Source organism: Lacerta agilis, chromosome 12 (genome assembly GCF_009819535.1).
Source record: "Lacerta agilis isolate rLacAgi1 chromosome 12, rLacAgi1.pri, whole genome shotgun sequence".
Classification (NCBI taxonomy): Eukaryota; Metazoa; Chordata; class Lepidosauria; order Squamata; family Lacertidae; genus Lacerta; species Lacerta agilis.
Genome location: NC_046323.1, coordinates 22,627,505 through 22,644,777, shown reverse-complemented (window position 1 = coordinate 22,644,777; position 17,273 = coordinate 22,627,505). Strand labels below are relative to the sequence as shown.

General features: G+C 41.7%; 1 protein-coding gene across 7 annotated transcripts in view; it reads right to left on the bottom strand.

Annotated features, from left to right (window-relative positions):
- Positions 1–278: 278 nt before the first annotated feature.
- The window catches only part of OSBPL3 (oxysterol binding protein like 3), a 90,670-nt gene continuing 73,675 nt past the window's right edge, over positions 279–17,273 (bottom strand). For all 7 annotated transcript variants that reach the window (XM_033165027.1, XM_033165030.1, XM_033165028.1 and 4 more), the window contains 11 exons: positions 13,071–13,205; positions 12,452–12,545; positions 9,471–9,721; positions 7,823–7,960; positions 6,645–6,708; positions 5,348–5,426; positions 3,906–4,050; positions 3,554–3,698; positions 2,476–2,602; positions 1,951–2,073; positions 279–612 (listed from right to left, as the gene is read on the bottom strand). In XM_033165027.1, the coding sequence (XP_033020918.1) occupies positions 516–612; positions 1,951–2,073; positions 2,476–2,602; positions 3,554–3,698; positions 3,906–4,050; positions 5,348–5,426; positions 6,645–6,708; positions 7,823–7,960; positions 9,471–9,721; positions 12,452–12,545; positions 13,071–13,205 (1,398 nt within the window). In that variant the 3' untranslated portion in view covers positions 279–515. The remainder of the gene's footprint in view (positions 613–1,950; positions 2,074–2,475; positions 2,603–3,553; positions 3,699–3,905; positions 4,051–5,347; positions 5,427–6,644; positions 6,709–7,822; positions 7,961–9,470; positions 9,722–12,451; positions 12,546–13,070; positions 13,206–17,273) is intronic.

The window sequence follows — 17,273 nt, the reverse complement described above, 5'->3', positions numbered from 1 at the left end:
CAAACCACAAAAAAAGATCAGTAACTGAGATGGAATCTCAGGCAAGAGACAGAAACACACTCACTCCGGCTTTGGTTAGCTTCCTGATATCTTGGGGGGTGGGTGGGGGTGGAATCAACTGCCTCCATTCAGTTACTGTAGTGCGGCTGAAGGTTCCTGGCCAATACTGTTTATCACAGAACTCAATAAGGCATTAAAGCTGAACTTGCATTATCCTTTGGGAAAAAAATAGTGTTAAAGCTTCTCTCCTCCCCTCCCCACCCCACCCCTTTCAGAGATAACATTCAACAATCATTTATTAAATATATATGTAAAGAAAATTAGAGTTTTTTTGTACATTCAAATAAATCATGGTTACTATCAAAATAGCAAAAGACAAACAGAATAACGTAAATGTGCTCGTCAAAAATCTAAATTAAGCAGGAGTCTAGAAGGTTATGGTGATATGCAGCATTTCCATTCTTATAATCAGAGAAACAGCAGCTACAATGTCCTTTTCGTTTGTTTTTGTTTTTTCACCATAAGACAGCATTATCCAGCTTGGAAAAGCCAGGGTTTTTTCTAAGTTCTAGATAAGTTCCATTGCTGACCCAGGATTCATCTTCCGATTTCCTGTCAAACAATTAACAGAACTTTTTAAAATTCTCCTGTGAACATGCATGCCTTATGCCACTCAGTGTGGCATTCATATTCCTCCCACACCCCATTTAATCCTCAGAACCACCCTGCAAAGTAAGACTAGACATCTAACCAGCTTCAGGTTGAGTGCGGATTTTAACTGGTATTTCCCTGGTCTGAGTCTGACATTTCACACACTCAGCAGTGGCTAATGATGAATAATTATGCTTCTCTAAAAGTGGTAGCACTTGGCAGATCAAGCTATATTGCCAAAACTGAACTCCTGGACACAGCTGCCGCCGGAGATTTCAGAAGCATGGGAACCGGCTGCAAGTGTAACCCTATCCAGAGCAAGAGAACCATCAACTTCCAGATCAATTGGACCATTCACACTGCACACCTTTGCCACATCTGCTTCAGTTTATTAATCTCATTGGATCCTACACTATATCTCAAATACATTTAAGACATACAATGCTCCACCTGGAATACTGGAATTAGGTATAGGGTTGTATATGCTGATGATACTTTATCCCAAATCCCTTTCCCCAGAGGTTTCATGTAGATACTGAAGAGCACAGGGGATAAGACTGAATCTTGTGGCACACCACAGAATAAACCTCATGAGGTGGAACAGTAATCGCCTATGATCACCTTCTGATAGCTAGAACTGAAACCACCATCACAGTACAGTGGTACCTCAGAATCCGTTCCAGAAGTCCGCTTGACTTCTAAAACGTTCAGAAGGAAAAATCCATGAGTAGGATTTGGGAGCTGTGTCCTGCTCACAGGTCTTTCTTTGAAGATCTCAAAGATTTTTTTTTTTCATTTTGGTGTGTTGTTCCCCCCCCCCACATGTATTCCGCTAAGTAATAAAAATAACAGGTAAGTCATCCCAAGTATTTTAATGTTTTCCTCACGCTTGCAATCACCATCATCCAAGGGTAGGAAACCTGTGACCTTGAGCTGTTATTCAGCTCCATCTCCAATCAGCCCCAGCCAACATGGCCAATGGTCATGAATGACTAGAGTTGTAGTCCAACAACATCGAGAGAGCCACAGGATTTTCCATTTATTCCTTGGTTCCTCACTTCTCCCAACATGTTTCCGAGTTAGCTTTCAGCCACCCCACCGCTAGAAAACAATTTATTTGGTTTTCCTAGCCCATTGTTTTAGCCACAAGACATGAATAAAATTATGGCTTTAGCAATTAGGTAAGCATTCTCAGAAATGAACTATGAAGCGGGATCTTGTGGATCACTTTCTGTGCCACTCTTCTAGCATATTAGCGGACATTTCAGCAGAGAAATCTGCTATGTTAAAAAAAAATACCTGAAAAATCTAGGCTGATGCTCCATATTGTTTTCTTCTAGAACTTTCCGCCGCTCTCTCTGTAGCTGCTCAATCCTTTGTTTTTGTGTTTCTGCTCCTTCAATATTCCCTTCTTCTAGGAGCCTGCCATAAGCAATGATAAAAGAACAAAGCATTGTTGGCATTTTATTTTGTGGCTCCCTTAGTATCTGCAAACCGTGAAGTAGCTAGAGCTTTTAACCAACCACCAGATATTTGTCCCAGGCTACAGATTGAGTAGGAAAAACACCCAGTGAACTAATTCCAGAACTCAACAGAAATGTGGGGTGGTGTGGGGCAGGGACCCTGATGTTTCAGAGGCAGGTAAAGATCTCTACTCCCTTTTTGTCCTTCCCCAAAAAACTGACCAGTAAGAACTGATTTTCCTTGATGATGGGCACAACACATGCACATCCTGGCTCTGAAGGGTGCAAGGTATCAAGTGCTGCCTCAGTATGTATTCAGCTATAGGAAACTTAATTTTTTATACAAAAAATAAATAAATACCTTTGGTCTGGTCTAAATCGGGTATCAGTAGATGGTAAGAGAGGCCTAGTGAGCGGGTCCAATTCATTTAATTCTAATGCAAACTGTGTGAAACCATACCACTGTTCATAATCTTTTGGCATTGGATCTGCAAATAAAAATGCATTTGATTATTTTCTCCAGCCCAAATCTATTCATAATTTCATGACTTCAGAGCAATTATTTCATACATCATTTCTGTGGCAACACCCCTGTCTCTGAGCTCCTTCCATAGGGAAGTTTGCCAGGCAAAACTGGTTACGGTAATTTAGACATCAAGAGCCCTTTCTACAAGTTTTTAAAATTAACAACAATGGATTTTATGTGTCTCAGTGGTTTTATTCTATGCCACTTTTTTTTTTACCCATTTTTATTTTTTGTTTTCCACTCCTGTTTTGTTTTCAGCTGCTGTGCTTTGGTTTGAAGATAACCCCGAACCATGGATTCAGTTGAACAACAGGTATTTGCCATGGTTGAACATTATCTGCATATGACCAATGTCTTAATTGTGACCTATCTAGAACAGTCATTTATAGTGAATTATTATGGCTCTCTCCATTACAAGACTCCATCCATAGTACCGTACTTTTCCGTATTTAAGATGAGGTTTTTTTCTGATGAAATAATGTCAAAAATGGGGGGGTCGTCTTATGTACGGATAGTGCAGAGGTGGGATGGAGGATTGGTTTCTGCCGCGAGGGCTGCTGTTGATTGGCTGTTGCTGTGGCAATTGGGCGGGCGTTTGGTGGCTGCTTGTGGCGAGCAGGCAGATGATTGGTGGGTTTGGCAACGCATGTGCACCCCCCCCAAAGCTGAACAACTCTGGGCAATCTCCCCCCCCCCCATTTTCTTAATTTTGTGTCCCCCAAAATAGCAGGCGTCTTATAAACGGAGGCGAGTTACACACGGAAAAATACAGTATATAGCATGATAAAGAACTATAGTAAAATGTACTAAAACTTAATAGATTGTGGCAGGTGGCAGTCAATAGACGAGCACAGATAGGGAGTGCAAATGCTTTATATGTGTATAAAAACAAAATGGCTGATTGGTCACTAACTTGCTCTCCAGATGCATTTTGGCGAAGATGGTGTTCCGCAGTATATATTCTCATGCCATTTCCCAAAAATACGATGTACTACTTTCCCATTTTTGTCCAAAACATTTCCTTCAATCTCATGTACATTGTGATTCCAGTATTTTGTCTGGAGATAAAATGAGCAAAACCAAAATCACTTCAAAAGATCAGGAAAAAATGTGAATTAGCTTGCTCCTAATGACTATGTAAGCTTACAACCTCAGGATATTATTCAACATCCTCATTGCCCAGGAAATTCTGCTAGTAAACTTACTGACTTTTTAAACGAAATGGCACAGACTCTTGAGAACATCCAAGGTAATGTTAATATTACCTTTACAAAAGTAAGTTTGCAGAGACAGCTGTGGTCATTCAGATTCTTGATTATGATCTCCCCATAGTGTTCTATCCACCGCTGTCCACTTAATATATTATGAATGCAAGATGTCACCTTATTCCATTCATAATGGTCCTTATAGCTAGAAGAAAACAGAGGACTGTGATTTCATGTTGTAATAAAATATTAGTTAATAAAAATCAATGGTTTTTACTTAAAACGTTCATCTCAAACACCCTGAATATCCAATTTTGATTCCCTTCAAGACAAGCAGAGGCAAAGCAAAGAGAGAAAATACCTCACCAAGATAGAAAACTTGCACTTGGGGATAGCAAATTTATTTATCTTACTTAGCAAAATTTATACACCACTTGATTCCAAGAAAACCTGGTTTGCAAAAATATAAAACATTAAATTTCTCAATAAAAACAGAACAGGTATTTTTAAAAATCCAAAAGATTAATAAAATGATCAGAAGCTAAAAAGAGGAAAAACCCATGGCTCTGTGTTGCCTTTTGAAGCATCTGAATTTTATTGTATTCCTGGAGGAATCCTCCTTAGAATTGACTCATGATTGGGTCGGTGGAGGAGCACAGGGAATGGCAGCGCAGGTGGGCAGTGGGGTTATGATGAAGGTCACAATGTGTTTGCGTGTTGGGGGTTGTGGTACATGCTGCCCACAACAGTTTCTTAGATTTCCAATTGTGCACATGGTTAGCGACTCCATCTCCTAATCATTACAGCACACTGCCATACACATAATAATGAAAGGAATAGGAATTGCACATGGCACCCACTAGGTGGCGCTCTCAGCAAATAATGGGAGTGCTAGCAGAATTTCTCCTTCAGAACTGTACTGCATACGCAACCCCTTATTTTGCATGTAGTTGCTGCCGTAAGTTTTAATAACTTTTCAACAGCTGCACAGATCTTCACCATACCAATGAGAAATGGCCTTCCTCAATAAACCTGAATAAAGTGCATTTATAGTTTTCATCAAAATTGGAAAGAAATATATGGTAAGCCTGTTTAAAAAAGGGTGAACGGGTCAATTTGTAGCCATTTAAAAACTGATAAACCTGTTGCGATTTCTGTCAGATCAGTCTGGCTTTGCCACATTCACAAACTTTGATCATGGGATGATAAATTTTAAGCTGTGAACAAGTGAATTTTTTTGTAAGCTACAGAATGTTGAGCCCATAACGGTAGGACCCCTTTATTTTTATACTTGCTTTAAATAAAGAGGCTTACAGAAGCGTGGTGAAGCACATATTTTCCATGCGCCCAAAATGTCCCAGGTTCAGTCCAAAGATATGCTATGCACATAATTCTCTCTCTATGGCACCATATGATTTGCTAAGTTTTTGTGCCAAAGGAGTTTTGACAACCCCAGAGCTGCAAAATGTGAACTACAGCCTGCATACAATTACAGAACTTACGCTGGCAAAATTACATGTGTTGTACCAACTGGCACAATTTCCATGGATTTCCCCCAGAATTTGTTTTTCCATCTGATATCTGAAATAAATAAATAAATAAATAAATAAATAAATAAAGTACATCCTTAACACCAAACACATATTGCTATTGTTGATCTGAATTGTTTACTAAGTGTGATACTTTAAGCCTGAGACCATCATTAAATGTAAGTTGACAAAGGTATCCAACAGTGGCTGTGTTTGAATGTCATGCTAAACCATGGTTTAGTCTAGTGGTATCTGAGCAATCACACTAAACATGGAGCTCATGGATTCTCTCTCTGCTCCCAGTCACCCACGAGGATGACTTTGGAAGCTTTTGCTTTTACTTTTTAAAAAAATATATTTTAAAATTTTTTCTTCCTTTAACATCTCTCAACAAACAACACCCAACAATACAACAATTAGCTCTGTCAAGCTTTTGACTTTTCTCCCTACATCAACACACTCTTAGGCATCCGCAGAGGTTTGCGCAGTAGCGTAACAGACCACAGCAACTCAGCATGTTGGCTAACCTACTTTATTACATGTATACACTGTCGGAGCACTTCAACATGGCTCCCTCTCTCTCTTTAGCCTCAGACAGCAAAGAGAGAGAACAATGGACAACAGTCCCACTTAAGGGAACACAGTAAGACACAACATCCTGTCTTCCGTCACTTCCCACTCTGTGGAATGAAAACACATACCCAGTCATGTGAAAAACAATAAACCCATGACTGCAAACGGGGAATGAATCTTTCAGCACATACGAGGGGACGCAGTAACGTCTGCAAAGATGGCGTCATGCAGCAAGGGGACCCGGGTGGTGCCACAACCACCGCTTACTGGGAAGGCGGTAAGCAGCCATTTCTAAAACACCTCCTCCTCCAAACTGCCTACATCAAGCTGTCTCAGTTACAGATGGTTCACTAAATCCTAAGGTCCAAGACTGCCAAGGATCTTCACCAACCTTATGTCCTCCAGATGTTCTGGGCTACCACTTCCATCAGCCCCAGCCAGCATTGCTGATGGGAGCTACAGCCCAGAACATCTGGAAGACACCAGGTTGGTGAAGGCTGGTTGAGGTCAGCCAAGGTTTAGGATACATATGTTTGTTATGCCAATGTCCGTGTTTCCCCATAATGCCATACAAACAGATGCTTTGGCACGGCCAGCACAACATCTGAAGCTGCACTGACATCTGCCACTAACGTTTGAGCTTATAGATTTCCTTCACATTCAAGTAAAAACTGGAGAGAACAAACTAAAGAATTACCTTGCCAAAACACAAAGTTATCAGATTCAGCATGACATGCAGATATAGGTGGGTGATGACTGACCTAAGAGGAAGGGAAAAGTTACTGTTATAGCTACAGGTTTTGTTTTTTTAAATTACTTCCATTCCTCTCTCATAAATTATTTTAATAGTTTCATTTTATTTTCAGCACAGCACTGACCACAAGAGGGAGCTTGTAATAGCAAAACCAGTGCTGGATATGGATAACGAAACATTTTTTTAAAAAAAATGTTTTAAAAAAACAACTCAGAAGAGCAGCTGTAAAGCAATTAATACTAATTTATATTCCATTCCCATTTGAATGGGAAGTTAATGAGGACTGTTATTTTTTAAAATAAATAATAAAAACAAATAAATGTCGGTATATAAACTGTCTTAAATCAAGTCACTTGCGAATAAATAAAATCCAAAAAATAAAATAAATCCTAAAATAAAGATGCAGGGAAACTCAAATACCAAAAGAAGGTAGCTGAACGTCAGTTTGGTTTCCAGTCAGAGCTATTGTTAGAGATTGTTATTTAGTACAGGATAAGGATCAGGCCTGAGAAAAAGCGAAGCATTTCCTGTTGAGTAATAATGTGCCCTTTTGAAGTTCATTTCTGTCTCACCTTAGAGAAATATAGTCCCTAGACTGAGAAGTGTTTAATCGGGTTGGAGTGGTTTACGGAAATTTGCTACAGATTTAAATAACGGAAAAGAAACAGTAACATTTCTGAGTTACAAGAAACAGCAACCAAGCTCAACATATATTAACCGTACAAGCTAGCATAACCATCTATTTATACTGTAGTTATTTAAAATATAATTTATTTTGCTTTTCACTTTAAAGTGGAGCCTGTGCTGTTTTGTACCAAGCTTATGTATAGTTACTGCCAGGAAACTAAGGGATACACAGTGGCAGTGGTAAAAGTAAAATATTTTAGCTAGCGTAAACAAAAGAAAACACTAAGTTGCAAGGCACCCACTCTAAAATAAATATATAGATCTGGAGGTGGTTCCTCAAAGTAACCACGCTATTCCACAACTTTCAACAATCTCAGGTCAAGCTACGTATGCATGCAAAAGTTGACGGAAGCAATTCAGTATAAAATTATCCTCCCGCCACATAATCAGAACTAGCAGATTTTTCAGCCTGGACCACAACAGAAAAGTAGTACCTGTTCAGCAAAAAACTGAAAGCCTTTATCTTCTCGGATACATTCGTAGGTTTCTCCAAGCACAGGATTAAATGGCTTACTTCCAGCTCTGTAGTAACTGGATGCATAAGCAGATACGGCAAAAGCAGCCACATATACCTAAAAACAGAAGGCATCATATTATGTTGGTCATTAATAAAGGGGTATGTGTCATGCATTTTGATTTTTTTTTAAAATTGATATATTTTTTGGAGGGTGTTTTGATCTCACACTGACTCCAGACACCATTTCTCTCTACTTTGCAATTTTAATATTTGCAGATATGTTCCCTGCAATCTGGAACATTATCTTTAGCATGGGAACATGACTCAGTATTTACAGAGTGACACTAAAGTTCCTGAATTGCAATAGACTTTAACAAGAAAACAAAAATTAAATGGCTGTTTTGAACTAAATTCCATTGCAATGAATAAAATGACTACTGGATTTTTATTATGGTTTCATTCTCATTAAAAGCACAATAAGCACCTCCAGACCAATTCATAGAAATAGCAGAGGTAGACGCCCATGACAAACCATGTCAAAGCTCCAACAAGGGCAGATGGAGCTGTCAGTGTGAATTTTTTCTGAATAGCAGCCAGAATGTTTGCTTCATGCACAGAATGAAAGGGGTGCAAAAACAGTTTATTGTGCTTTTCATGGGGCGCCCTGCAACTGTAACACCACCAAATAGCTCCCAGAAGGCAAATACAAAGAAACAGAGGGAAACTTGTTGGTTATTTTTTTAAGGGACAGTTTATACGTTACTGTATCCAACACACTCGGGATTCATCTCGATGGGTGGTGGGATGACGATGAGTTGTCAGAGAGAGAAGAGGGAGCAGACTGGGAAGGGGAGGTGTCGGAAGCAGAAGAGGTAAGCAGGGTTTAGTGAGCTGGGAGAGTCTGTGGCAGAGAGATATCCAGAATCTGAGGCATGAAGAAGAAGAGTTTGGATTTGATATCCCGCTTTATCACTACCCGAAGGAGTCTCAAGGCGGCTAACATTCTCCTTTCCCTTCCTGCCCCACAACAAACACTCTGTGAGGTGAGTGGGGCTGAGAGACTTCAAAGAAGTGTGACTAGCCCAAGGTCACCCAGCAGCTGCATCTGGAGGAGCGGAGACACGAATCCGGTTCCCCAGATTACGAGTCTACCGCTCTTAACCACTACACCACACTGGCTCTCTGTGAAGCACACGAATGGGAAGAGGGAGACCAAGAGGAAGAGATGAGTCAGGCTGGTGAAAAGGTATGGGTGTCTCCCCATCCTGCTGTGCTAAGCTTCCCTCACCCCTAGTTTCCCAGAACCAGGAGAGAGGTGAAGGGGAAGTAGCAGAGACAGGCACACAGACGCAGTCTCAGATAGCTTGGGGAAAGCCCTGGAGGGGAGGGGACAAAGGCAACTGTGGGAAGGCAGGAACCTTCAGTCTCCGCAACGGCTTCATAGGAGTTCAAGTGCTCACCTCCTGTTTCTTCTGGTAAAGCGTTAACTCCACTTACTTTGTGTGGTTTGCTGCTGGCTGGCTCGCTCCTGACAGCTGATGCACGAACCATTACATGCCTGTGGACATGCGAAAGAGAACTCACTTTCCTTCTAGAGCTGCCGAGGAGACCCTATTTCCTCTTACCATCCTCTCAAACAGGTTGGGCGTACGTGCCGCTTTATCCAACAACTCGCTGTACTCCAGTTCCTCACAGAGGCGCTGCAAAGTGTTCAGCGGTTCGTTCAGCTCCACTGGCATGGCCACCTTGGAGAGGTCTTTCCCGATGTTGTTCCGCAAAATGTTCCAGAGGCTGATGTTACTAGTGTTGGGACACGGAGCCGGCAGACACGTCCTCCGCTTGGAATGGCATTCCAAGCTGCCGTCGGGAACACTGTCTAGAAGACAGAGGCCAGGATTAAATTTGGCAACATCCCATGGTTAATTTCCACACTTTTGCAGTTGTAACAAAACGCAAAGTGGCTTCCTTTCAACACAGTCCTGAGGAAGATGTAGGTTATGCCGAGACACAGTGGTTTGCCCGAGACCTACCAGCAAAGTTTCATAGCTGTGCAGGAATTTGAGACTCCTTAGCCATTGCACCAAACTGGCTCTCTATTTGGCCCCCCCCCCCAAAAAAATCTGTTTCCCTGAAACTGAATTGCTCCCCATTTTAAGCAAGTGTTTAATTTTGCCTGAATGAAGAAGAAGAAGAAGAAGAAGAAGAAGAAGAAGAAGAAGAAGAAGAGTTTGGATTTGATATCCCGCTTTTCACTACCCAAAGGAGTCTCAAAGCAGCTAACATTCTCCTTTCCCTTCCTCCCCCACAACAAACACTCTGTGAGGTGAGTGGGGCTGAGAGACTTCAGAGAAGTGTGACTAGCCCAAGGTCACCCAGCAGCTGCATGTGGAGGAGTGGAGACACGAACCCGGTTCACCAGATTACGAGTCTACCACTCTTAACCACTACACCACACTGGCTCCCATATATGTGTACTCAAGATCATATATGTGTACTCAAGTAGGAAATTAGTTTTCAAATTCCAGCACCAACGATGCACAACGTGGGACCAGTGCAGCTAATTGCCAGCCCAGTACCATGGAGAAGAATCCCAAAGGTGCCATGTGTTTTATCAGCTACACTTTTTTAAAAACAAGAACAACACTACCCTGCCACATTTTAAGCTGGACTTTTTATTCCAGGGAAAGCATAAATGTTTGATAGCTCTGGACCATTCTGTTTGTTCTGCCTCCTTTGTGAAGAAAGAGAAAACAACAACCAGTAAATCTAGTGCATAGGAGCCCAACTACTAAGGGCTGAGGTCCTTTTGGCCCCCACCCATAAAATATTTGAGGGGGCCGGGCCTCCCCAAAGTTGGTGGGTAGGACTTCCGGCGGCGACGCCATCGCGAGGCGACCCAGTCCGTCCCGGGGGTTGGAGCCCCGCTACCGCAAAGCGGGGCTCCGGTGGGGTGCGGGAAGAGTGTCCCGCACCCTGGGCTCCCCGGCTGTGCCCATTAGTGCTCTGAACCCTTCCCTCGCTCCCCCTGTAAAGGGGGAGTGGGGGTGAAGGGACAACGGAGCCGGGCTATAGGGGACATGCCCCAACCGGGACGCAAATGCGGCGGTCACCCCCGCGACGAGCGTCAAAGTTCTACCTGTGTTTAATGGAATTAAAGAACCCGGTGGTCGTGAGGGACAAGGAATTAAGATATCTACAAAAAGAAGAAGAATGTTACAAAGAAGCGGAGGAGCCTAAAGAAGAGGAGATGTGTACCCTGAAGCTCGATGCAAGGTCTGTTGTGAACTGTGCCTGGATCTGTTGACATATGGGAAAAGAGGACAATTGGAAGATTGGTTCCGGCGATAGACAGAGAAGGACAATGGACAGAGGGGGAGTGGGGTGAAGTATTAAATGCAAAATTTAAATGGTCTATTATGGTATTCTGAAATCGGAGGGTGAAGGTTGTTAGTTTTAAGTTTATCTTGAATAAGTAAAGGAGATATTTGAGATTCTATGTTATTAGCAGCAAGATAAAGGATAGAAGAAGTTAGTCTAGATTTTATGAGAATATTCTGTTAAGATTTATGATAGAGTAAGATGATTAAGATGATTGTTTTATTTTTAACTGAAGTTAATTTTTAGAGAAAAGTTGTTAAAAAAAAAAAAGGTAGATTATGGATTTAAAACCGAAGGTGAAAAGGCAGGGGGAGTCAACTGTCAAGATTTGGAAAAAGGAATTTTTTCTTTATGTATACAAACAAGAAGAAGAATCCTGGCAATATTTGTATATGTTTTATATCTGTAGGTGTGGGTATGGGTATGGGTGTATGTTTTGTTATGAAAATGCTAATAAATTCTTTATAAAAAAAAAAAAAAGTTGGTGGGTATTGCCATTAAAGTGCTGTGCGTGTACCAAGCCGTGTGATCCATCGTGTGTGGGGGGGGGGGCTTACCTGCCCCGCCATATTTTATTGTAGTTGGCACCTCTCGATCAAGCGGAAGGGTAAAGAAATATCACTTCAGCAAGAGCAGAGCCTGGAATGAAAACACCTGGGCCTTGTGTGTCAAAAGTAGGTAACTGCTGCATGCTTATTGGACTAAGGCCTTGGGGCGCAATCCATCGCCATTTAAGTGCTGTGCATTTGGAAGCAATGTCATGGGAATCAGTGGAGCTAAGTCCCCCCCCCCCTTTGACATTGTGTGCTGCAGAGCATCAGGCCATTACTAGGATTTGTGGAAGGATTTGTGTATGACTGTACAGGCTCCAAAGCCTATACAGAGGGATGGAAGAGGGAGGGCAAGAACCTCTGAGCTCCGTGGTTCTTGTTCTTATTATGTATTTTGTGCATTTATGTTGTGATTTTATGTTGTGAACCGCCCTGAGACCTGCAGGTATAGGGTGGTACATTATTATTATTATTATTATTATTTCTCTCCATGTACAGGTGGTTTCTCCTACATGGGGAGAGATCACTGTGTGCCATTTCACTGTTGCAAAAATAACCCTTTAAAAGGAAACACAATCCTGAACGCATCTGCATCTTCCTTCCTGCGCTACAAGTGTCTGGTAAAGAGAAGTCAGAAACCCTCAGGGCAGACAGCAAAAGAAATTCGTAACTCCTACCGAGGGTTTGCCTTTCATTCTCTATGTCGTTACTTAGGTTGTCTTCGGAGATGTTATCACTCACATCACTGGCATATGAATCATCATCAGATACCTGGGGCGGAAGGAAATATGCTTTCATTCTGATTAAAAGAAACACGCAGAACACCACCACAGTATTTGGGAAACTGAAAAAGTGGATAAAAAGAGGCCGTGAAGTTTGAAATGGATATTGCAACAACAAAACCCTGCTGTTAGGGACTCTACTTGTGTGTCAAGAGCAAAACAAAAGCCTAAATACACATCCCTACATTTAACACACACACATCCCCACAAATCTTTGTAACATTTGTCAGATGGGCACAGGGCAAATAATATTTGAACATATGCTTTCTTTAAAAAACAAAACAAAACAACCTTCATGGTAACATATATAAGCAGCATTTCCTGCAAACCCCTCCTCCCCCCCTCTTCAAAATGCTTTTTAAACCTAGCAGCGATAAATAATTGTGTATTCTGAAAGGTACATAACATGTCGCTTGCTGCCCTGGGTTTGCAATTAGTGTGCAGAGACGGTAAAGGTCAAACAGCTTTGAAACAAGCGACATGAGACCATTGCTTCCGACACCGGTGCCCAGACCTCGTTTTCTGAAGAGCTGGCAGACAGCAAGACTTCCTGAGCATCAAAAAACTCGGTGAGCGAATCCGTTATAGACAGCCGACTTTCGTTGGAAAGCTGGTGAACTAGACCCCTGTTCTCATCATCCGAGTTTTCCTGCAAATGAGAGACGGAAAAGAAACCTTGAGCGAAAGTGTCATTGTTAAGTGCAGGACACGGAGGGAGTTCCTCTTTTGACTGGCAGAGACTCTCAGGGGTTGCATTCAAAGCGGATGCCCTACCCTTGAGTTTCAGCCCCAAAGATACCAAAAGCCACTTACAGTGGTACCTTGGGTTCTCAAACTTAAACCAAGGCGCACTTTCCCATAGAAAATAATGCAAAATGGATCAATCCGTTCCAGACTTTTAAAAGCAAACCCTAAAACAGCAATTTAACATTAATTTTACTATCCAACGAGACCACTGATCCATAAAATGAAAGCAATAAACAATGTACTGCAGTCACACAATCAGTAGCTGAACTGGGTTCCACACAGTCACAAAAACAAAAAAAGCAAAATAAATAGCAAAAACAGACAAACCTCAGCGTAACACTCAAAATGGAAGTGTGGCACTCAAATTGGAAGCGTAACACTCAAAACAGAGCACGTTCAGCTTCCAAAAAAAGTTTGCAAACTGGAACGCTTACTTCCAGGATTGCAGTGTTTGGGTTCCAAGTTGTTTGAGTACCGAGGCATTTGAGAACCAAGGTACCACTGTACTATTTGCTCAAACAAGCTTATAGGGTGAGCAGAGGAAGCAAGACAGCCCCAGCATTCTGCCACACTTCATAGGGTTCCATTTACTTTGTTTAAAAGTGCTGCTTTCTGCTTGTGGGGTCCACTAGTGATCTGGCAGAAGCCACAATTCCTTATATGTAAAATCTAGCATAATAAAAAGAATGGCGGATGTGAACAGAGTATCCACTGTCACCGCAACCATAGAGAAATGTGGATTGGGGATAATTCAGATGGAAATTCCCAGGTGTCCAAAAAGCTTATTTACGTATAATACTACTGTAGCCCGTGTTTTGTCAGCACCAAAACGGAAAAGAAGCGAGGTCCCAACTAAAGAAGAACGTCAGCTTAAGTTGATGGAATATGCGCAGCTTACTGACTTAACGTATAGAATAAGAGAACAAGAAGAACATAAGGGAATATTGAAAAATGTTTATTGAATATATGGGGGAAATTGTGTACACCTGAAAACGTTGGCAGCATTAAGATAAATTCAACAGTGTAAATAAGTTTTGATGGGCGTAATAATGGAATATGTAAAATATGCAGGGATTTGTGATATGCAAAATGAACCATGGAAAGAGAAGAAGGGAAGTCATTGATATTTTAAGGATGTTTAAATGAGTATTCTAAATTGTAAAACAGAAAATTAAATTATCTGTCTATGTATGTATCTATCTATCTATCTATCTATCTATCTATCTATCTATCTATCTATCTATCTATGAGAGAAACGTGGAGACATTGGGAGGGGAAGAGAAACCCATGTCGCCAAACCTCATATGGAAAAAAGAACAGTGACCAGGAGCATTAGATTACAGGTACCGGTAGGTAGCCGTGTTGGTCTGCCATAGTCAAAATAAAACAAAATAAAAAATTCCTTCCAGTAGCACCTTAGAGACCAACTAAGTTTGGTCTCTAAGGTGCTACTGGAAGGAATTTTTTCATTTTGTTTTGTTTTGAGCATTAGATTGTTACTGAAAAACTGAAGTACAGGCTGAAAAACAGGGGTAGCTAATCTGTTGCTCTCCAGATGATGTGGGGCTCCAACTCACATCAGTCCCAGCTAGCATTGCCAAAGGCCAGCATCTGGAAGGCAGCACCTTGGATACTCCCTGCAGTAAAGAGAACTGAGGGCAGCACGCACTTTAGAAAGGACACAAGGAGCAAAAGCACAGAAGGATTCAGCAAAATGTCAAATTAAGACAAGCATTATGCACTTCGTATAATTCTTTTCCGCCCTCACATCTTGTTTTGTGCTGCCTGAAAGACAGTTGCTAGAACACTCCTTATCAGCTTGTTCTTCCCCACAATAAATCAAAAGGCTTAAGCTCTGACTAAGATCACTTTCAAGCTATTACTACTGGGGGTTTTTTAATTGATGAGACACAGTCATACGTATGGCAAGTTTGTATCGATCAAAGAGTTAAAGCAGATTGTGCAACAAACCCGTTTTGAGAAACGGGACTTTTTGTGTTAGGTTAGTGGGAATGTGCACTGGGAAGAATGAGAAAACAACTGCTTGATGCAAATGTCCTACAAACTCCCCACAAGCAAATCAGAATAAATGCTTGATAAAGAGCAGGCTCTGAATAACTTTCTGCACGCCCCTTGTCAAAATAAAACAGGACAGATGCTCGGTAAAGTGGCAGAGCCCCGACACTTCATCAGATCAGGCTAATTGCTTGGTTTTACAAAACAAAAAGAAAAAAAGGGAGGGAGGCAGCTCCCATTTAAATCATTTTAAAAAAAAAAACTTTTCCTGTTGTCTGTCACAGAGAATTTGGCAGGTGTATCAATATCCCTCGATACACTTGTGTTGACTTGTTGAAATGGAGCATCAGCAAGCATGGCCGATGGTTGGGGATGATGGGAGCTGTAATCCAACAACATTTGCACGGGGAAGGCTACTTCATAATTTCATTTTACACAGACTTGAGGTGGGTAAAATCTGGGCAATCTTTTCGTGCCAGTGAAAGGTTCTTTAACCCCACAAGGCATCTGTCCCTTCCAACTCTACAATCCTATGGTGCATTTTATAGATTTTGACTGGGAAATAAGCAGCACACTTGGCTAATTGAAACTGACATCCTTAGCTTATCCACAAGCTTATCTGTAATGTGTGTGTTTTTCCTATTCAAAAATGGCATTTACAAGAGTGTTTTCCACTCAACAGCTTTGCTGTTTTAGTTCTGATAATTTGGTCACTTAACTACCAAGAGCTATTTGATGTGTCAGGCCTTGGCACTACACATAAAATAACTCATTAAAGTCAACTGCACGTGGAACACTCATCTCCATGAGCCTTAGCTACATCACTGATAGTTTTTTTTGTTGGCTTTCAAGTAAGTTACTAGGAATCTTAGATTTGGCCTTATGCAAGAGAAGCTCAGCATCAATAAATAAGAAATAGGTAAAGGACCCCTGGGCAGTTAAGTCCCGTCAAAAGCGACAACCGGGTTGCGGCGCTCATCTCGCTTTTAGGCCAAGGGAGCCGGCGTTTGTCCACAGACAGCTTTCTGGGTCATGTGGCCAACATGATTAAACCGCTTCTGGCGCAACGGAACACTGTGACGGAAACCAGAGCGCACGGAAAATCTGTTTGCCTTCCCGCCACAGTGGTACCTATTTATCTACTTGCGCTGGTGTGCTTTTGAACTGCTAGGTTTACTGTTATCAATAAATACACCATGATGGATCAAAGCATTCATGAAAGGAGAAGAGGTGCTGTTACCAAAGTAGGATGGGTAAAAAATATATTGCTTGTTTGTTTGACAATGTCTAAAGCTTAATACGGTTCTATTTAATGGAAAAACCAATCAACCAATAGATTTGGTGTAATGCAATACATTATAGCCGCGATTGTGCCATAGAAAACACCACTACAACTCATTTCCTTCCCCTTCCTCTTCCATTTCTTCACTGTTTGTGACCCAAATGTTCTGGGGAAGGTATCCATATGTTAGTATAGTCCAGCTGTTAACAAAAAAACAAACACACAACTCCAAATATTAAACCTCAGCCCCATCGTGTAAAAAGGTTTCATGTCCCATTCACTGCTGCCATTTATATCCAGACCCAATGCAAAGAGGCTTTCCATGGGGGTGGAGGGGAGGACACCACAAATGGTTGTTGTGAGCTGCTCTATGTTTTATTGCAAGGGTTAGGAAGCCTGTGGATCTCCGTGTTGCAAGAGTACAACTCCCATCATCCTTGACCATAGGCCATGCTGGGGCGGGTGGGAGTTGGAGTCCAACTATAGATGTGGAGAACCCATAAGCTCTCTACTGGGGTTTGGGGTGTAGGCAAGTTAAATTCTCACCAATGGCCTTCCTCAATCTGGTGCTCTCCAGATGTTTTGTACTATTATCAGTCCTAGACAGAAAGGCCATTGACCAGGGATGGTGGTCCAAAACAACTGGAGGGTTCTAGGTTAGGCAAGACTGGC